The 23,595-nt window shown below is 33.6% G+C and overlaps 1 protein-coding gene across 3 annotated transcripts in view; it reads left to right on the forward strand.

Annotated features, from left to right (window-relative positions):
* Positions 1-22,502, forward strand: part of LOC143082912 (alpha-1,3-mannosyl-glycoprotein 4-beta-N-acetylglucosaminyltransferase C-like) — a 33,532-nt gene extending 11,030 nt beyond the window's left edge. For all 3 annotated transcript variants that reach the window (XM_076258921.1, XM_076258920.1, XM_076258922.1), the window contains exons 3-4: positions 20,130-20,193; positions 21,033-22,502. In XM_076258921.1, the coding sequence (XP_076115036.1) occupies positions 20,130-20,193; positions 21,033-22,180 (1,212 nt within the window). In that variant the 3' untranslated portion in view covers positions 22,181-22,502. The remainder of the gene's footprint in view (positions 1-20,129; positions 20,194-21,032) is intronic.
* The last annotated feature ends 1,093 nt before the right edge of the window (positions 22,503-23,595 follow it).

Here is a 23,595-nt window from a genome sequence, read left to right on the forward strand (position 1 = left end):
ACTGTCTCTTTTTCATTTTGCAAGTGCCATTAAAGGACGTAATTTTATTAGCTGTTGATATTTTGCCTCTCGCACCCCCATACAGGATCATTACATGGCGGAGGACCCGAAATATAACTTCATTCAAAGGACTTTATTTGTGTAAACCTGAACTGAAATGAACTGAAATTTTTTTTTCCCATAATTTTCACTTAAGTGGGAAAACCACGTGGGTGGTCAAATTTTTGTATGTGTGTCCGAATTATTAGAAATAACATTTTCATTTATTAACAATATATTAAGTGTACTTTACATTTTCCTATGAGTTTATCGAAGGTGAATAAGCAAATTCGGAACCTCGAACCAAGGTTGAATTCCTTAGGAAATTTAGGGAAAATTCCTGTTATACTCTCTGACAGCAAGGGGATATATCTACAGGAGGTCGTTAATTCACAAAGACACCCCGAGAATAAACTTTATTTTTGGTGTAGGCGTGGTGTGGGTGTTGAAGAACAATATAGGTGGCTTAAAGACAATCTAGCAACCAAAATTCAAGAACTTGACTCTAACCACATTACACTCTACATTTGGCTCGGGACCTGTGATCTCACAGAGAAAAAGGGAAAATTCATTGATTTAAGATCGGAGGATTTCACGACCGTACGACACGTGTGTCAAACATATAAACATATATATGACTATTTGAAAGATTATCCTACAATTTCACTGGTATTTCTCGAAATCCCATATTATTCCATCTACTTGTGGAACGAGCGTCACGACCACGCTTCTCCAGAAAAATTTCGAACACAGGATAAAAAACTTGAACATCAAATTACAGAAGTGAATAAATATATTTCACAGATAAATACACTTTTTCATAAAAACTCTCCATTATTTGGTCTTGACTTGGAACGGAACAGAAAACATAGAGAGCGTTCCCAGGCATCATATAATTTAAATTACGCACTTTATATCGATGGAGTTCATCCTATACCAGAATTAGCCAGGTTATGGGTTATAAGAATCGCCTTGCGTCTGCCTGCTGACTGTCAATAAGTTTCTACATTTCCAGTTTTCGTGATTCAGATACGTGAGATTGATCTCATTATCTGGTATGTTACTATTGAATAAATAATAAACTTTGTGTGTTTAAATTGTGTTTAGTATGCAGATTATGATTTTCTTCAAGTTGCCTTATGAATCCCAGTTTTCTGTACGTGAGATTCATCTCATTACAGGCGTATTATTTAACATGCACATTTGATTTTTTTTATCTGTACGTGAGATTTATCTCATTACGGTGTTGGTTTTTTTTCTTCGTTGATGTCGGCGCCGAAATATAGCAATTTAAATGATATGAGCGATGGTGAGTCTACTTTAAGTTTACACTCATTAGTTGAAACGGACGACGAATTTACCGACGATTCACTTTTAAGTTCATATTTATTGGCACCGACTAGGCCTTCTCAAAACCAAGAATTAGATCAAAGTTTGCATTTATTAGCCCCGACTAGGCCCTCTCAAACCAACACATTAGATCGTTCTATGCCAATTTTAACACCACAAATAAGTTTGGTTAACAGATTGCATCAAAATAATTTGACTTATAACACAAGTGCATGTTACACTACAAGTACGCCTAGATTAGAACATACAAGTATACCTAGAATAGTACATACAGCTGTCATGGAAAAATTAGCTCCGTGTAGGAAATTCGGGGGATATCCCCATGAAAATGGACTTGTTTTCTTGCGTGAATTTGACTCTTTTGCTACACTACATAATATCATGCCTTATGAAAACCAAAGGCGAATAGCAGCTTTTCATCTCCAGTTAACGGGCCCAGCCCTCACGTGGTTTAACTCATTAACATCCAATGACAAAAGCTCCTGGGAAAAACTTATTGAACTGTTTAAGAGAAAATATGTTAATCTCGATTGGCAAAGTCCAACAATCATGCAAGAAAATGAGGTTTTTGAACACATAAAGTTGTCACCGGGTCAAGCACTCGAAGATTTTTACTGCCAGCTTGTAGAAAAAGCTCAATTATTACACAAAGCTGATCATGATATTCTCACCAAATTCATCAAGGGTCTTCCCGAAAAGTTAGCTTTCTTTGTAAGGGCAGGTAACCACAAAGACAGTAATAGTGCACTATCAGCTGCCAAAATGGGCGAAGCATACGGGTACAGGTTACATGATGAAATATCTGTTTCTGCCATCAAACAACAAATTACACCTAAAGCTGTTGTTGCCGAACAAAACCCGTCTGTCGTACATGAACTGAAATCACGAATTCAAGATTTGACAAGTGCAATACAAAAACTTTCAGCTCAATCAGAACAGCCCAGACAGCAACCTCAAAATCGCAGGCAAAATTATCAAAATTTCCGTCAGTCTGATTACCCTAAAGAACAGCGGGATTACAATTTGAACAGGCGGCCCGAAAATCGTCCACCCTTTTATTGTCACGCTTGTAAAGGGCCACAACATTTTAGGCGCGATTGTATGTGGGATGGTGAAGGTCAGGCTAACCCAAGTTCACAATGTCAGCTCTGTAGTCAGTATGGGCATTCAGCGTCACACTGTTTACGTTTTTCAAGCCAACAGGGAAACCGTCAGAACCCGGGGGACACTGGGCACGCTCCCTCGGGCGACCACCCTTAAGTGCCAGAAGGCGTAGTCGCTCTCCTAGTAGACAACACAACGTACATGTACAATCTTGTAATTATACTTGTGACAATAATGAATCTGACTCATATGATAGTACTTGTTCTGAAATAGAAGGAGAGGAGTCATCTCGCCCCAAATTTTTATATATGCCAGTTACTATAGACAATATAGAGATAGCCGCACTTATAGATAGTGGCAGTTCCATAAATGTAATATCACAACAACTTTTTAATTCGTTGCCAGAACATTACCGTAATTCTTTTAAAAGTGCAAACGAAAAGATACTTTTGGCAAATAATGCGTCAATAAATATTGTTGGTACAGCACGTATAAAGATCAAAGTTCCGACTGGCAAACATTGGTTACATGTGTACATACTATCTCAAACCTCGAATCCGTTGATTTTAGGTACCAATTATTTATTTACTAACAAGATAGTGCTTGATTTTGGTAAATTGTATATAAATACTAAGACTGTGAAGGTTAAGTGTCAAAAACGAATTTCTGTCCCTGCAAATTCAGAATTTTTTATGTGGAGTAAACTTGGAAAGAATGTATTATACGGTACGCAGGGCATATGTACTAGTAGTGACTATATGAACAAAATAGGTTTATTAACAGCTAAGGCTGTAGTGTCAGTTGATCAGAAAAACGCAGTGCCGGTAAAACTAATGAACGTTACTAATGAACCTATCACAATTCAAAGAGGGAAAGTTTTAGCAATTTTTAAAGTATTAGATACTGATTATTCAATCACGTCATTAGAACCGGACAAAGGGTAAAATGCAAAGTGTGCAAAATGTTCAGTTAAGTCATAGAACGGAGAATGAAAGTGATGATAGCAAATTTTTATCTTACTTTGATATACCTAGTCACTTGTCCGATACTGAAAAATCAAAACTTAGTCAGTGTTTGCAGTCAAATAAATGTTTGTTTGTAACGGATGAAAATCCAGATTTAGGATACACAGACATTGTTCATCATAAAATATGCATGAAATCCGACTTTAAACCTAAAAACCAAAGACCTTATAGACTTCCACCTGATAAAAAAGAGGCCTTACGTGAACACCTTGATGAACTCCTTCGTCAAAATATAATAGCGCCAGTCAGTGAAACTGAGGATGTTCCAATAATCAGTCCTATTGTTTTGGTTTCAAAACAAGATCGAAACAAGAAACAACAAGAAAATTCACAAAAGAGCAGTGCTAAGTACAGATTTTGTTGCGACTTTCGCTATTTAAACTCCCAAGTTCAAGATTTTTCGTATTTTATTCCTGATCTGACCGAACTAACTGAATCATTTTCTGGGAAAACTCCAAATTATCTGGCTTCAATCGACTTAAGCTCAGGATTTTTCCAAATGCCTGTAGATAAAGACAGCCAAAAGTACACTGCGTTCAATACATGTTTTGGAACTTTCAAATTTCGTCGACTTCCAATGGGGTTAAGTTCTGCGCCTTCATCATTTCAGTTATTGATGGATAAAATTCTACAGGGATTGACATTTAAAGTGTGCTTATGTTACTTGGATGATATTCTTATAGCATCAGAAACTTTTGACCAACATATCGATGACTTGACCACTGTTTTCGGCCGCTTGAAAGAAGCCGGTCTTAAACTAGGACCCAAGAAATGTAGCTTTGCACAGCAGTCATGCGTTTTTCTGGGGCATTTAATTTCCAGCAAAGGCATTCAGCCCCCACCGGAAAGGTTGCAAGCGATCAAGGATTATCCTTCTCCAAAATCTGTTAAAGAACTACGCCGTGTCGTCGGTCTACTAAATTGGTTTAGAAAATACATTCCAAATTTTAGCTCAGAAATAGAACCAATGACAAAATTACTTAGGAAAAATATGAAATTTCGGTGGTCTGCGGTGCAAGAAAATGCCTTTCAAAAACTGAAAAATTTGCTTTTAAATTCACCAGTTCTTGCATTTCCAAATTACAATATACCATTTCATTTGGCGGTTGATACATCCAGTAAGGGCATAGGATACGTTCTTTACCAGATTCATACTGATGAACATGAGGAGGACATGATCAGAGTGGTCCGTTTTGGTTCAAAATCATTAAGTCGTTGGCAAAGATCTTATGGCCCCACCAAACTTGAATTACTTGGAATGGTGACTGCAATTCTTGATTGTTCTGTATACTTGCGTGGGCGTAGATTTATCGTTGAATGCGATCACCAGGCTTTAAAGCCTTTGTTTCAAAAACAGCTGAAGGGAGCAATTTATGAGCGCTGGATCGCCATACTCCAACAATATAATTTTGATCTTCGCTATAAACCAGCAAGGGATATGCAGGTTGCCGATGCCCTATCGCGTATTCCGCGGCAGGAGATTTCTGATGGATTTATTAGTCCTGATATTGAAGACCCATACTTCCCGTATAAGGAGGAAATAGTAGGTGATATAAACATTGAAGGTGGATACAAATTTCCATCATTTAGACATTCGGATTCTAGTGAAAACGACCAGATAAACAATATTCGAGTTGATCAAAATTTAACATCAAATTTCAATTCATTAAATCCGGATTATCAACACAAACCCGACTTACAAACGACAGCAGAATATGATGCCGATACGGAAGATGATGTTCCTTGCAAACAAAACAAACTAAAACGCAAAATTGTTTCAAAGAGAAAATTACTTTCCATTCCAAATATTAGAATAAATCCGTCCGAAAATAACCCAGTTTCAGTAAACAACACAGATATAGAGATCGTTTCCGACAATGATATGAAACAAAATATTGAAATACAAAATCCGACAAATACCGTAGATACCGATATAAGCGTACCATCAACAGATCGTAGTAGTGATGATCAATCAACTGTTTTAAATGAACATGATTCGGATATTTTCAATCTTACAACGGATGTGAATACGGATCAGGATAACCAAATGAGACGTCAAGTTGAAATGATAGATCTGTTCGAGAGATCTGACTTTAGTGTAGAAAGTTTAAGCAATCTACAACGGAAAGATTCAGAATACGGAAAATTTGTTTCGTACTTGGATAAGGGAGAACTGCCGAAATCACAAAAAGAGGCCCGAAAACTACTTTTGCAATCGCCTGATTTTATGTTGATAAACGGATTACTTTTTCATTCTCGAATTGCAAAATCAAAGCGCGCTAAAAATCTAAAAAATTACCAACTAGTTTTACCAGCAGTTGTAGTGAAAACCGTTATTTCTATGTATCATGACTCATCTCTTGGCGGACATGGCGGAATACAACATACAATTGACTTAATAAAGGAAAAATATTTCTTTTCAAAATTGGCTCAGAAAATTTCTGACTATATAAAAAGTTGTCCGGCATGTCAAAGAAGGAAATTGACAAAAATCAACACTAAGGCCGGAATTGTCGCATACCGTACGCCAGATTCGCCGTTTCAAGTGTGGCAAATCGACATTTTTGGACCAATAAATCCAATATCTCCAACAGGAAATCAATATGTTTGCACGGCGATTGACCTTTTTAGTAAGTTTGTATTTGCCGAGGCTATTCCTACCGCCGATACTATTACAGTGTCTGAAGTTTTATTCAGGATGGTTTCGCAGTTTGGTGTATTTGATACTATAATCAGCGATCAAGGCTCCGAATTCATCAGTAAATGTTTCAAAGAAGTTTGCCGGTTACTAGACATAAATCATGAATACACCCCGAGTTTTGCACATCACTGTCTGGGTGCGTGCGAACGTTCGCATAGAACTTTAGCCGAACGCATGACTCCATACATTGCAGATGGTAAGAACTGGCAAGATTTATTACCTTGTATTCTTTTCTCAATGAACAATACCGTTAACGCCAGTCTAGGATATTCTCCATTTGAGATAGTTTACGGCAGGAGGCCTAATTTTCCATTAACCGGACATTTTAGACAGGATATAAACACGCTTCCAAACGATTGTCATGAATATGTTCAAAATTTGTGCGCAAGATTAGAAATAATTCGATCAGAAGTGAAAGAACATGCATTAACTTCTCAAATAAAAATGGTGGAACGTGTAAATGACAGTTTGAACCCTCTACAGTACGCAGAACATGATTATGTTTATCTCAGCAAAAATCCTACAGGACAGGGACAAAAACTGAAATACCGTTATGCTGGGCCATATATCATTCATAAAATTCACAGTCCTCATTTGGTAGTTTTGAAGGACCCAGATTCACAAAAATGCCTTCCGAATCCTATTCACATTAATCGGATAAAACCGGCGTACGTGCGTCAACCAAATCCTGCACAATACTTCATGGATCAAGTTGAAACAAAAATGCATGTAAATACAACCACGGACCAAAATACTGCATCGGACTTCTCTGAAACAAGTGAATTATCGAATACGACAGTGTCACATTCTGAAATAAATGACAATGATTCAAATGATACAGAGAACGACACAGGAAAAATTGTGATGAATAACAATTCAAACAATGCGACAGACGAACAAACAAAAAAGTGCAAAGGGAAAAGTATTCAGTCCCCAATCCAGAAATCAACCCGATTAAAAAAGAAACCAGCTCGGTTTGAAGATGAAGGTTTCACCGATCCAGGAGACAAAACTGTTTCGAGTGATGAAAATCGTTTTTACAAAGTTAAACGAATACTTGCTAGGAAAATTGTGGACGGAACAATGAGTTATTTAGTTCATTTCATTGGAGAACCGGCTCAAAATGCCCGTTGGCTAAAGGAGTCCGATTTTGACAAGAAAACCCGTGATTTGATAAACCACCGACCACCTCCACAAATTCTTTAAGTCGTTTTGTGTCCGTGAGGTTTACCTCATGATACACCGTTTTTTTTAATGTTTTATTCAGACGTGAGCGTTTAATTTTATGGAACGCTCATATTGTACATATTTGTTGTAAAATTCAAGACAATTGCCAATGCTTGACGAGGATGTTTATTTTGAACCTTTTTGTCAGTGAGATTTATCTCATGACAATTTATTAATCTGTGTACAGCGATGTTTTTCTTGAACTTATTGTCCGTGAGATTTATCTCATGACAATGCCCTTTGATGATGGTACAAAGACTTTTTCTGGCGAACTTTTCATGTTTTTGTCCGTGGGATTTATCTCATGACAATCCGTTACTATGATATCAGATGAAATTCAGTACAGAGCGGAGCCCTATTTCAATGTTATTCAATAAGAACTTTTTTTTTTAAATATACGGACATTAGTTTATTTGCATATATAATATACATGTACATGGAAACTGATTATTAACTGCTTAAGATTGTTTTTGCATATGTTGATATTACTTATCTTTTTGAAATACTTGAACAATTCGTATTATGTATGTTTAATTTGCTTGATTTTTTCTATTATTCTGAGGAAAATAATGAACGATTGTTGATATTGCGTATACATGACATTATGCTAAACACATTTTTATACATGTAGATTTTTATTTCAATTTCATTCACATGAGTATCAAGTTTGAATTATCTAGTCATTAATATTTGATTTATTTAATTTTGTAACATAATAGCAGAAAGTTGGTACTGCGTTTTCAGATTTGTAATTCAATAATTATTTTCTATGAAAAATGCCGAATTTTGTATCTTTATATTGAACATCGATCTTTACTATTTTTGAAATATGTTGATGAGATCGTATGAATATGGTTCATTTTGTATTTAGTGGATTTTTACGGAAACACGATAGTGATATACAGTTTCATTAGCAAACAAATTGAGGAAAATGTAGAGAGAATGTTTTTTTTTTGTTTTTTTTTTGCATTGTATAAAGACGGAAATCTGTAGTTAACGTCCTTTTGGAACTTTTATGACGATTGTATTATCTAGGATCTATGTTAGTGATATCGAAATAATTTCATAAATAAACCCCGTGAATTGTATCTTTCTGATATGTTTTATCTGTTAGCAATTTTATATTTTTTATGAGAGTGTGTGTGCGTAAATGGGTTTGGTGCACCATGATTCTGTGAGAGACAGTTGATATATTTTTTTGAAACTTGCAACTTATGAAATGTGATCATTATAGGACATCTTCACAATATTGTAAGAGTTAGGGGCTCTGTTGAATTTATTACTCAATGATACATGTATCACGAAACAATTTCGGATCTGTAAAAATATATTTAACTACTAACTTTCAAAAGTTGAGATTTCGCAACGTCAGATAATTGTAATTTTTCATGCTGTGTTTTGAGATGGTATATGAGTTGGTGCATATATATTGTAAAGCGAATTCAACCCTGAGCAAAATTTACATTTTTCTTTTGTCGGGGGGATGTAATATATATAGGGGGTTGAATCCGCGTTTCCGGAAATACTGTTCAGTCCGTATATGATTTTGTTATATACATGTATGTAATCGTAATCACATGTACTGTCTCTTTTTCATTTTGCAAGTGCCATTAAAGGACGTAATTTTATTAGCTGTTGATATTTTGCCTCTCGCACCCCCATACAGGATCATTACAATGGACTGCAGAAAATTGAATATCAACAGAGTCATTAAAGGGAAACTTCGCAAAAAAATCAAAAATTGATATTATGTTCATTCTGTATAAAAATGCTCAAATTCATAGATATTAAAGTTTTATTCCGCTAGATAAGCGATCACCATCGATTTTAAATTTAGAGTATCAATTCTCTGCGATCCGCCATTTTGTCTTCTTTCCCGATTAATAAAAACGATATGTCTATAAACCACAAAGAAACAAACTACAGTAACCGATGTAGTCGTAATTGCGTGTCGATATCTTGTCAATCGTACGGTTGTTTTATCCGACTAACTAACTTGATACGAAAAATATTCTTACTTTTTTTAAATTACCATGGTCTGTTGTTTTTAAACTGTTGATATTGGAATTAGGTGAAAAGTCAAAGTTGAAATCATAAATAAGTGTTCCGTGAAAATTGTTTTCGAAAATCTAATTTGTTCATAATTCTTTAAAGTAATAAACAAATATATTTTGATCTTCCCTCATCTGATCACCAGCATGGCTAAAGGTATTACTTCCAAAGGTATTGTGAGGGGTGTGAGGTGACACGTCCAGGTATTCAAGCGATTTCCTGTCGGGCTTGCAAGTTCATGCATCGTTTCACTTCTGCAGGTATTGATCAGTGTACACGGCTGATAACTTATAACTTATAACTTTCCATTTTGAACTATCAGATGAATAATATACAACTCTGTCTTACTTGTCATTACTAAACTCATACGCTTGTTTATAAATAACATTTCTGGTGTAAAGAATATAATTCATAAACATATAAATAATACCCAAAAAATAAGATTTGATGAAATTAAAATCTATTTAAATATTTTTTCCAAGGGTGAATTTGGGAAAATGTAATATATAGTCATTGTCAATAGTGAAGGACAGATTGGAACAGACCAGAAATATTGATTTAAAAAAATGTACGCACTTGCCGACGATTCGTTTATACGACTGGATAGAAAGTTACGGAACTATAGCGCAATTTAAAATATATACATGTATACATTGAACATAAGAAAAAAACATATATTTTAAATAAATAGGGGTAAAAGTGCGGTGCGTAGAAATACCGCAAAGGACTTCTTAGTGCACTCAGAACAAGAATTAAGCACTAAGAAGGTGAAAACAGTGTTTAATCAGCACAAAGAACATGTATTTAATAACGGCCATGCTTACAAACATTAAATTCAAAGTTTGATAAAAAAATATTTAATAATTATGAAGTTATTCGACTTTTTAATCAGCGCGTGCCACTAAGCACGTGACTGTCGTTAATACCTTGATGTACATGGTCATCGCCAATCATCATGTTCAATTAACCTTAACAAATAAACAATTATCTTTGATCATGACTAATTGATAGGTTTATGGTAATTGTTGAATAAATGAAGATGTTCGGGCTTGGTGTATATCAAGCTTGATGAGGGAATTAATACAAAAATAATTAATTTTGTGCACAATGTTTTCTTATGAATTTCTCAAATAGAAATGGTTAAATAAACTTCTTTTGATTTCTTTCAAGAAGCCAGTTTTGAGTGATTTTGTTAGAAATTGTTGCATCTTTTATTTCACTTTATCTTTGAAAACAAACGAGTTAACATATAAAGATATATCTGGTATCTGGTAGTGTGAAAATGTGGCGTCCGTGGGGTTCAGAAAAACCCGACTACAAGAAAAAAATAGAAAGACTGCAAGAGGTAGTTCTTATTACTTTTACATTCGAACATAGACATATACTTAATATCTCTGATACGAAGTAATTATAGAAACAGTATAGTAGACAGAGTAAAAAGTTACGAACAGGGTTGCTTGTTCAAAATGTTCACCTTATATAAATAAGAAGATGCGGTATGAGTGCCAATGAGACAACTCTCCATCCAAGTAACAATGTATAAAAAGTTAGTAAATATTTTTTTAAATTGTCAAAACTATTACACGGCTGTATCAGATATATCATTCGATTCTAAAATGATGGAATATTTTCAAATCATCTTGGTTGCAAAGAAAATAAAGAAAATGAGCCATTTTTCACAAATCAAGAAGTCTACAACTAATTCCAACACGAAATTTAATAGAATATTCAATTACGCCTAAATTGATTTTTAAATCAAACGGTTGCAATTTTGTATGTTATTATTTACGTTAAGATATCATATTCGTTTTAAAATTATAAAAAGAAAATAAAAATCGTGATAGAAAATTTATTCACACTCGGAACAAAATGTGCAATTTTTAAAAGATTTTTTTAATGTAACAGCCGTGAAAATAAACACTTTCTTACATCTAGTGTTATATATTATAAATGTGTTAGCAAAGATATTTCCTTTCATCTCCGCTGTTTTCCGATTGTTATTTTTTATTAGTTAATTAATTCTTTTACATAATGTAACGTTGAATATGCTGTAAATTACAATTTTACGGGCTTCTTTTACTATTAGACTATTATTTCTCTTAACCTTCACCGTTGTTTTAGAATATAGGTAGAAATTCCTTCACTTTCAAGTTCACCAGATCAAACCCCGCTATCGACGTCAGATATCGACGATTTGGACCAGTTTCCAGTACTTTTGCCTTCGTCAACTACAACCGATTCATTCAAAAACAATCGCCTCATTAACGGGAATTTGACAGCAACAGAAATCTTCAAAACAATTATTAACACTGAATCTACATGTTATGACGCAATTCCGAATGGTTCAAAAGAAAATGTGTATTTTCTTCTTGACAACAGAAGCAACTTGACACGCAAGACACACTTAAAGTCAAATCAGTTTCATGACGACTGTGGTGCATGGGATTCCCATAATGGCCGTACTGTTAAAACAGACTTCGTTGTTCAATCAGACAATACTTTGCGTTTTATATGTATGAAAGATGGTCAGTACTGCATTGAAAAGCAAGTCAAGGGTAAGAAGACATTTATCCCTTTAAATCCACAGCCTATCCAAGATACCATAGTAACACTGTCAAGATATTATACGCCATTAAAAAGAGACAAAATGTACAAAAAACGTGTCAGTCATTTCAGTCGTATGCCAACACAACATCAATATCACTTGTTGAATATACGGGTGCATTTCCTGAAAACACAGCACCTCATGGTAATGCAAAACATGTCACACATGACTATCAACGGACAGATCCAAAAGTGTTTGATCAAATCCAAAATGGCATCAATTCAAAGAAATCCAACATTGACATTTATCAAGAAATGGTATTCAAAAATCCTGAAAATGCACCAAGAGATCTTCAGCAAATTCGATCAAAAAGATACCACGACAAAAAGCAATCTCACCAAAGTTCAAGTAACCTGCCAGACCAGGTTTGGGAAGCTTTAGCAATGGTAAACAATCACGAATTTGTAGCTGAAGCTGTATATACGCGTGGAAATAATATGCCACCGTCTATAATTGCGTATAGTCCAATGCAGATTGAAGACATGAAACTCCGTATAGAAAATGACAAAGATACAATTCTTGGAATTGACAGGACATTTAATCTGGGACCAACATATGTAACCAACTTGGTGTACAAGAACAAAAAAGTGGTAAAAAAGTCATCACGCGATTATCCAATATTTGTTGGTCCTGTATTTTTTCACTGGGACGCCTCATATTATACATACCATTCGTTTCTGTCTCATGTGAAATGTATTATCAGTGCTGTTTTATGTAATATTTTGCTATAATATCAGTTGTAAAAATGTGTTGTTTAAAATGTTCCTTTATTTTAATAAATATTTTTTCGCGGACTGCGTAAGGTACGCCCGTGCCTTGTGCAGGGTACCTTCGTAGTTTTAAATTTTCTTTTCATATAAATATTTTTTCGCGGACTTCGTAAGGTACGCCCGTGCCTTGTGCAGGGTACCTTCGTAGTTTTAAATTTTCTTTTCATATAAATATTTTTTCGCGGACTTCGTAAGGTACGCCCGTGCCTTGTGCAGGGTACCTTCGTAGTTTTAAATTTTCTTTTCATATAAATATTTTTTCGCGGACTTCGTAAGGTACGCCCGTGCCTTGTGCAGGGTACCTTCGTAGTTTTAAGTAATACAGATAAATGTTGATTTGAAGATATTTATTTAATGCAATTTTTTGTTAAAAAATAATGTATCAAATCAAAGGGTTATTTGCAACCTTTTTTAATTTATAAAGATTATCATTTATTTCCTGGATAAGAGGTCTGCCTTATCATAATTTTTTAAAATTTTAATAAAAACAAATTGTTTTAATAGAATGTGTTTAAATGTATCCTACTTTTTTTTAAATTTTAACACAGCATGTTTTTTAATAGAATATGTTAAGATGTTTCATATTTTTTTAACTGAACACAACATTTCGTTTGATTTAATAGAATATGTTTATTATATATTATACTTTTTTAAATTTAAACATGTTTATATATAAATGTTATACTTCTGTTTTTTGTAATTTAAACATGTTTATATATATATATATATATAGTGTATACTTCTTCTTTTTGTAATTTAAACATGTTTATATATATATAATATACTTCTGTTTCTTTTTTTATCATTCTTTATATTTTATACCACTGTACATTGCTATATATATGTTCTTAAAATAAATTATATGATCTATATTTTAATCTTATTTCATAAATTAACAAAGAAGATATTCTAAACTTGCATATCCAAAAAAAAACTTTCTCGAGAAAATATGCAGAGAAAAAAAACTTGGAAAAATATACAATTAAACAAGATTTAGATCGATTGTTATACTGAAAAACAAAACAAAAACTGTTGACTGTGATTGTTTACCTATTCAATCTAAATAACAAATTGGTCCAGCATGGATGAATGCACACAATTGTTTAATTGATTACACACTCCGCGGGTGATAATTAGGGTATTGTGGCACGTGCCGAGTCTTATATTTAAATAACTTCTTTATTACAAAAGATACAATTCTGAAAATTTAAAGTATGTATCTTTTTATTGTCTTCTTCCATACTGCATTTTCTTTGTGCCAAAAATACTACTCTATATGGTTCTTAGTGCAAAATTTAAGTTCTGAGTGCACTAAGAAGTCCTTTGCGGTATTTCTACGGACCCTTTACGTTGTAAATAGACTAGTCCACGTATGCCAACAGTATGTAATCATCGAATGTCGATAGACTATTGTATACCAGAAGAAGAAGAGAACCAATTTGATTTAAATACAGGTCGATGTATAACTTTTGCTTTGGTTCATTGAAGCTGTGGACCTAGTAAAATCACAGATTTATATTTCAATAAGATTGTTCTCGAACAAAGGAAGTAATTCGTCATCACAATTCTTATATATGCCACTGGACGAACACTAATTATCCCCAGGGAATGTGAATATTTTGCTGGGAAACTTTTGAGTATCAAAGTTTCAAATTAATTTCGGGATTTATTTTCTTTCTTGGTATTCAATAACAGAAGAAGAAAAAATTACTTGTTCGCTAAATAGGGGTATTCTTGTCAGATAAAAGACTTTTAGTTATATTTGAAAAATAGGGAAATATGACATTAAATTGGTTCTGTCTTTTTTTTAAACATCGTTAAAAAGATGTGTGTCTAAGGTGAACGCCACAAGAACCCTGTAATACTAGTACGAGAGTATAGCATGTAAACATTCCTTCTCAATAATATGGTTGTATTGGAAATCTTTTCATACAGATTGACAACTCATTGTCCGATATGCATGTAATATTTGCCACATGACGCCCATAGTTCTTTCTACCATCATCATCTTATTCTGTGATATTGCTGTAAACATCGATGGTTCACACCCAAACAAAATGGGAGTAATGGACCTTCAGAGCTTCTCCGTGTTATACACTTGTGAAATATATAGACGAAATTTCTGTATTGAAATGAATCTACATCTCACAAACAGGATTTTCAAATAACGATTGTGAGTAATCACCTTACAAACCAATATAAACGTATGGCAAGATATAACCATGAAGGAATTTAGTTTTTGTCAGACGCAAGAACTCATCACTATATATATCATAAACGTATACGTATATATATGCATACAGTTTCAAATATTAAGAACAAGCGGTCGATGTCGATAGTCTGTTTTCTAACTGTTCAGAGTTAGACATGCCACTTGTTCATTCTTGGAAGCCTTCATATTCCGCGTCTAACGATGGGAACTCTTTCTGATTGTGTTGACTATAAATGCTTGTATGGTAATTCTGTCGTTTATCTGTACAAGCGGTTGCATTTCCTCTCCTTTCCCAACAAACAAACGAACGAAACGCCACTAGTCTGATTTCTCTGGAGCTCATCCTCAATGGCTCTTATACGTCAGGAAACTTACATGTATACTAATAATGATTGTTTCAAGAACAACGATGTATGGACGAACTATTATAAATTCGTCAATATCAGTTATGCATGACTAAAATATAACTTTTATTACAACTACTGTATTACTTATTTGGATTAATGACGGCTATCATGTTCAACATTGCACAAATATTATCATAGAATTTTAAAAAAAATCCTCAAAAATCCTCAAAAGAAATAATGCCTTAGCTTAGATAATTGATATTCTTTTCACAAAAAGTTCGTGTAAATGATTGTCAAATGAATTTAATTATGTAAGAATAAAATGTTAAAAATAAACTAAAAAAAAATCATGCATGTTGTATGTTGTAATTTTTGTCAATTAAAAACTTTAAAATTGCAATAGTTTTATTAGCATTTAAACACAGCCAGATTTGAATACAAGTTAAGAAATTCCGGTAAAGTCAATGATATCAAACAGATGTACAATGGTATATCAAATTGGGTAATATTGCATTTAGTTTTTATAAAAGATTAAAACTACTATTTTTTGCTTCATATTTGAATCTTTACGCCAATTGCCGCTAAGAAAGTAATCAAAAATTGTTTCCTTTTATTTTTATACACTTTCGGAATTACGAATCTGAATTTTATTATACCCCACGCAACGAAGTGGCGGAGGGTATAATGTTTTTGACCCGTCCGTCCGTCCGTCCGTCGGTCCGTCCGTCAGTCCGTCAGTCCTGTTTCTTGTCATCGCAACTCCTCTCAAACCACACAACAGAATTTCACGAAACCTTTTCAGATAATAAGGACATACTATGTAGTTGTGCATATCGACGGGAAATTGCGATTCAATTTTTTTTCTAGGAGTTACGCCCCTTTGAACTTATTTACTTTAATGTACTACTGCAACAGTTTGTCATCGCAACTCCTCTCAAACCGCACAACAGAATTTCATGAAACTTTGTAGATAATAAGGACATACTATGTAGTTGTGCATATTGACGGGAAATTGCGATTCAATTTTTTTTCTAGGAGTTTCGCCCCTTTGAACTTATTTACTTTAATGTACTACTGCAACAGTTTGTCATCGCAACTCCTCTCAAACCACACAACAGAATTTCACGAAACCTTTTCAGATAATAAGGACATACTATGTAGTTGTGCATATCGACGGGAAATTGCGATTCAATTTTTTTTCTAGGAGTTACGCCCCTTTGAACTTATTTACTTTAATGTATTACTGCAACAGTTTGTCATCACAACTCCTCTCAAACCACACAACAGAATTTCACGAAACCTTTTCAGATAATAAGGACATACTATGTAGTTGTGCATATCGACGGGAAATTGCGATTCAATTTTTTTTCTAGGAGTTACGCCCCTTTGAACTTATTTACTTTAATGTACTACTGCAACAGTTTGTCATCGCAACTCCTCTCAAACCACACAACAGAATTTCATGAAACTTTGTAGATAATAAGGACATACTATGTAGATGTGCATATCAACAGGAAATTACGGTTCAATTTTTTTCTAGGAGTTATGCCCCTTTGAACTTATTTGCTTCAATGTACTTCTGCAACAGTTTGTCATCTCAACTCCTCTGAAAACACACAACAGAATTTCATGAAATTTTGTAGATAATAAGGACATACTATGTATATTGACAGGAAATTATTATTCAATATTTTTTCTTATACAATTTTTTTTTCTTATACTTATTTAATTTCTACAATGACAATGTGGGGACGTGGGGTATGTGAGCGTGCTCACTAAGGTTCTTTAATTTTCAATTAATTTACACAATTTAATTATTGTATCTTTATTCTCATCGTGTATTAAATCTTAGTGTATTAACATCGTGACAGCATACTCTTTCTAATCCTTTCTGTTTATCCTTTCCAAATAACAACATTTATACCTGTGTACGCTTGAACTCACACCTGCGGCTAAATAGCTACAAGGTAAACGAATTGACCTCAAGCCGAGAAATATACAGTGACCTTTACAAAATAATATACACACTCTGCTCACACATTAGTTGCATTGAAATGATTATCAAAACAATAACGGTAAATAGAACTGAAATATTTTCAGTTCAATATCAGTAAAAATGTTCAATAAATATTTTATGAAAAAAATCTCAACAATAATTAATTAAATTTATTCAAAAACATTTACTAGAGATAATTTTATATGAGTTTAATTTAATCAATACAAAACGGTATATGCATATTCATTTTCGTTCATTCTTATATTGTGGTTAATAACTTCGACCATTCGTCAGCTGTGCGCTTTTAATTACGTATATTGTCGATAAGCTATAAGAGTTAAACAGATTTTATTTTTTCCCAGAATTCAATAAATCGGGCTAATACGTCACGACCCACTCGAGAATTCAACCAAAAAAGTTACAAATACTTGATTTTCTCCGTTATTAGAAGGAATATAAATTTAAAACTTTGCAAATGTGTTTTTTTTATGTTAAGATGAACATAATTAGATGATAAGTAAAAAATCGCGGAATTTCCCACAGGCGCTTGGGTCTAGGATACAGATTTTTTTTTTTTTTTTTTTTTTTATTAAAATATTCAATTTTCTATATTTATAATACATATCTATCACTTCTGTGCATGTCTCACCTAGTTTCGAGTGATTTAAACGACCCAGAGAAAATACCCAATTTTACTATCCATACTAAGAAACAAAAAGGCAACTAACTCGACGCCATTTTTCTGCTATCTATAAATAAATAGATTGACCTACCTGGATTCCCCAACGATTTCTCTGGGAAAACGTGCCTTCCTTGCCGTCAGATCGCACACATCGTTGATATTTATCAAATTGGTATTGTTCGTAACATTTTTAGTCCATCTCCAGCATATAATAAAAAGATTTTAACTATTTTGACTAATTTCAAATTTACGTGCCCGGAAGTTGACTGTTTTTCCCGAACTTTTGTTAAAGGGAAGTAATAATTTCCCGGACTTTATCGGAACATCTCTCCAAGTACGTATGAAAATAACAAAGTGATACGATGACTTCCGAACTAATACTATATGTTAACAAACAGATATGATGAACATAGAACAAGATCAAGCCCCTAATTTGATTGTTAGTGGTCATAATCTTTTAATTTTCAAAAAACACACAGTTTTGATTTTATGTTAGAAAGGGAACTGCAAAATTTGGAAATATTGTCCCCCCCTTTTTTTTTACTTCAGTTAACATGACCCATGTTTTGTAATAATTAAAACAAAGTCATTAACATTTTCGTGGAAAGAAAAAAATTAGTAAATTTCCTTGCACCCCCCCCCCTTTTTCCACCAAATAAATATCAGATCAAATGGTCAGTGGCTTAATTTTGGTTAATTCCTCTCATAAGTCAATTTTGTGTGAGTATTTGTATATATATAAATAATCTTGAATCAATGTTTTTATGAGTAACTTCCTTTGGTTGAATTGTCATCATTTCAGACTGAATATGATGACAGATTCTTTTCCGGCAATAAGTTGCGCCTTTTTGGTAAAAGTTCGGAAATCGTCGTATCACTTTATTATTTTCATACGTACTTGGAGAGATGTTCCGAGAAAGTCCGGGAAATTATTACTTCCCTTTAACAAAAGTTCGGGAAAAACAGTCAACTTCCGGGCACGTAAATTTGAAATTAGTCAAAATAGTTAAAATCTTTTTATTATATGCTGGAGATGGACTAAAAATGTTACGAACAATACCAATTTGATAAATATCAACGATGTGTGCGATCTGACGGCAAGGAAGGCACGTTTTCCCAGAGAAATCGTTGGGGAATCCAGGTAGGTCAATCTATTTATTTATAGATAGCAGAAAAATGGCGTCGAGTTAGTTGCCTTTTTGTTTCTTAGTATGGATAGTAAAATTGGGTATTTTCTCTGGGTCGTTTAAATCACTCGAAACTAGGTGAGACATGCACAGAAGTGATAGATATGTATTATAAATATAGAAAATTGAATATTTTAATAAAAAAAAAAAAAAAAAAAAAAAAAAAAATCTGTACTGTATCCTAGACCCAAGCGCCTGTGGAATTTCCCTTTAAAGTACATATGAACTCAAAATTAAATAAGTATATATAAAAGATGTGGTATGATTGCCAATAAGACGGAAACAAAATGACGTTAACATTGGCCACTTTAAGGTCACCCACCATACGGCCTTCATAAATGAGCAACAAATAATTCGCATTGCATGCTATACTATAGTTTGTTTGTTTGATTGATTGGTTGGTTGAGTGGTAAGACTATAAAACTGAGGAGATGGGGTATGATTGCCATTACGACAACTATCCACTAAAATTCCAAGACAATTATAGACAACCGAAGTCCATCAATACTGGGGTCAAATGAATCTGCCAAGTGCGGGGGTTCGAAATCACAACCCTAGTGTTGACAGGAGATGAAATACTTTAAAGACCACTCTCAAATAATATGCACCAGTATTTCGAGCATTTTAATTTGAGTATAAACGCCTCTAATTCATAAACGAGATGACCTGAAAATGAGAAGATGAAAGAAATCATAAAACCAGACAACACTAATATAAATAATATCTAGCATGTTCATAGTGAAGACGATAATTGATTTTTGCACTCACTACCTGATCAAATGTTCTTTAAATAAATAGCAAACGATGTTTTATAGTATATTTTTCTATGCAGCCAGGACAACAGCCTAACTGGAGACAACAAGCACAGATGATTAAAACTAGATCAGTATTACCAAGTAAGTATACCAGTTGCATATCTATGGATCAGTAGTTACGCTGGTCTATTGTACTAGGTTTTGAGGATGGATTTTGTTTCATTTTTTTTTAAAATCCGACAATGACTTGTAATGTTTTCAGTCACATAATTATTTTACTGTACGTCAAAACCCAAACTGAATGTAGTGGTCGCAATTATTGTTATATACGATATAAGATTATAAAGCAGAGTTTGTCTACCCTTCCGGAGCACCAGAGGTTAATACGGGCTTTTGGCGGGATTCGTGTTGCTCATTCCTTTGTTCCATGTTTTTTTTGTACTGTGGTTTATTCTTTTCGTCTTTTTTTGCCGTGGTATTGTCCATTCCCGCCCCCCAACTTATGAGTTTGAAATTCACTTTGGTATTTTTTGCCTCTCATTTAGTAAGTTTTGTTGCATGAATACGATACACATGTAAGTTTTTGCCATGCAAGCTGTAGGTTATGAAATATGTAAATAAAATAACATGAATTTGGTTCAGTGCGTCTCTTTTGATTTTTTTACTATAATATATCTATATGGTCTATTCATACAGTCACGTGACTCACTGACCATCTGTTTAAAATGATATCTCATGGCCATTAAATATCATAACATTTGTAATTATCTCATTTCTACATCTTTGTATAAGTTAAGACTATACGATTGCATTTAAAAAGTTTTTAGATTCCTCTGAAATTATGTGCTTTTGATGAATTTGTCTTTATAACATTTATCAAACTCAATTATGAGTATTAGAGATACATTTAAATGGAAATATATGTAAAAAAATATTTCCCGGATAAGGTTCACATGATGTTTTCGTGTTTTACTTTACAGGATATCTAACAATAGGAATTCCCACCGTGCGAAGACAAAAGACCAGTTATTTTTTTGAAACCGTCGATTCACTTCTCAACTGTACAACTAAAGCTAAGCTGTCTGACATTGTTATTGTAATTTTCTTAGCAGACTTTAACAGCACGTGGAAGCAGGAAATGTCAACTAAAATACGAAATAAATACGAAAATCTGTTAAATAATGGTGATATGCATGTCATAGAAGCACCAAGAGATTTTTATCCTAAATTAGATAATCTAGAACACACATTTAACGATAGTGAGGAAAGAACAAAATGGCGATCAAAACAAAATGTTGATTATGCATTTTTATGGCTATACAGTTCAGACCTTTCGAAATTTTATATGCAAATAGAAGACGATGTTTTTACAATATCAGGTTATTTAGATGCCATTAAGAAATTTATAGCAGAACAAAAAAACGATTGGACCTGTTTAGAATTTTCAACCATGGGATTTATTGGAAAAGTATTTCATTCTAAAGAATTAGAAAAGCTAGCAAAAACCGTTTTAATGTTTTATGATAAACAACCAGTTGATTTTTTATATATTTATTTTAACCATTTGAATCTACAAGGAGGACGTATAATTCGTCGACCAACAATTTTCCGACACGTGGGATATCATTCGTCTCTTCCAGGAAAAACTATGAATGCAGCTGACAAATATTTTGATAATTTTGAAAAATCATTAAAGGGCGATAACCCGACTGCTAAATTGTTTACCACGCTGAAAGTGTCACCAGACTTCCCGTTAGATTTAGCTTATTCTGCAGACTATGGTTACTTCTGGTCTCAGTCAGCACCACGAGTAAATGATACAGTACATATACTATTCGACGAGCCTCAAAGCATTACAAAAGTGGTAGTCGTTACCGGATCTAGAGAACATCCGAATGATAAACTAGAGCATGCGCGATTAGAAGCATGTCTGAGTGTTCAATTATTGGGAGCAAATAACATAAAATGTTATAATACTTTGACGTTAGGTTCGTTCAAGAACGGCAGTATAACGATTGACAACTTGAAAAGTTCAACAAATTTTAAAATAGCCTGTTTAAAAATAGTAGTGACGAAAGAACAATCATGGTGGCTGATTATTAAAGAGATTGCTATTTTCTTACATTAAAGGTTGCACTTTTAAGAACGAAATATAATCAATGTGAAGAATCATACGAAATGGAGTCTTGTTAACATAGGAACGCCAGGGAGTCTTATCAGGAAAGTTTCATGATTGAAATTTGAGTCGAATAACGGAAAGTTATGATCCAGATACGTATAATTGTACTGCTACTAGAATATACTCGCATTCAGCTACGATTCATTAGTATATGATGAGTATAGTACGTGTTTTTTCATTTGTGTGAGAAATTAATGCTATTTTTAGAGCTAAGCCTATTAATTTTTTCAACCATCGACAGAAAATGAAAATAAAATAAAATTTATTTTGAGTTATCTTTCTTGCAATACTACGTATGAAATATAGGAGTATTAAAACGAATTATTATGTCAGACTTATCATGGGAGTAATATATTTCATTGTACTTCCACACTTACATACAACATAATAGGTGTTATATATATATATGTAGATATGTCTACGTAATACTCACTAATTTAGCATTGTTATATCGTCTGAGGTAAAACCGTTACCATTTTGTTTGTATAGTACCTTGACAGTTGAAAGACCACATTTTGGTAATTCTATGGTCGGGTTGTTGTCTCTTAGGCACATTCCCCATTTCCATTAAAAGCTGAAGGACGCCTCTGGGTGCGGGAATTTCTCGCTACATTGAAGACCTGTTGGTGACCTTCTGCTGTTGTTTTTTTCTATGGTCGGGTTGTTGTCTCTTAGGCACATTCCTTATTTCCATTCTCAATTTTATGTAATGGTATTACAAACCGAAAGAGCCATTAAGGTGATCATGCCGAACTGATATTGGGTCATTCAATAAATTGTACTGCAATACACAATTATACAACACGATTTAATGTTTTTTTTTGCAGTTTTTCTAGTAAAAAATATGAACAATGCAGTAAAAGTCAGAAAACGGATATAATACCGTATAGCGGGTTATTTTCGCGGGGTGTAAATTTTCGCTAAATTTCGAGGACAGAACAAAATCACCAAAATAAATTCCGCCAAACTAAAAGTGTACATACTAAAGTATAATAATTGATAAAAATTTTGAATCCGCCAAAATATTTCGTATACCTTCTTCCATAAAAATCGCGAAATTTTACATCCCGAAATTTTACACCCGCGAAAATAACCCGCTATACAGTATTAATAGTTTTATCCCTCTTCATAACATAAGACTAGGATTTTGCTTTGTATATTTCTTCTTCAAATATTTTTTAGTTGTTGCAAATTACAGTGAGATTTTGCATGGACGGACGTACACTTGTATCGGCCCGAAATAAATTAATTTCTTTGGGAAAGTTACTGCTAGTACAGTGAACCTGTTTTAAGAGACCACTTGCTAGAGCCAAAAAAGTGGTCACTTAAGATAGGTGGTCTTTAAATACATTGTCAGGTTCAAT

The sequence above is a fragment of the Mytilus galloprovincialis genome, chromosome 7, assembly GCF_965363235.1.
Source record: "Mytilus galloprovincialis chromosome 7, xbMytGall1.hap1.1, whole genome shotgun sequence".
In the NCBI taxonomy this organism is placed as follows: domain Eukaryota; kingdom Metazoa; phylum Mollusca; class Bivalvia; order Mytilida; family Mytilidae; genus Mytilus; species Mytilus galloprovincialis.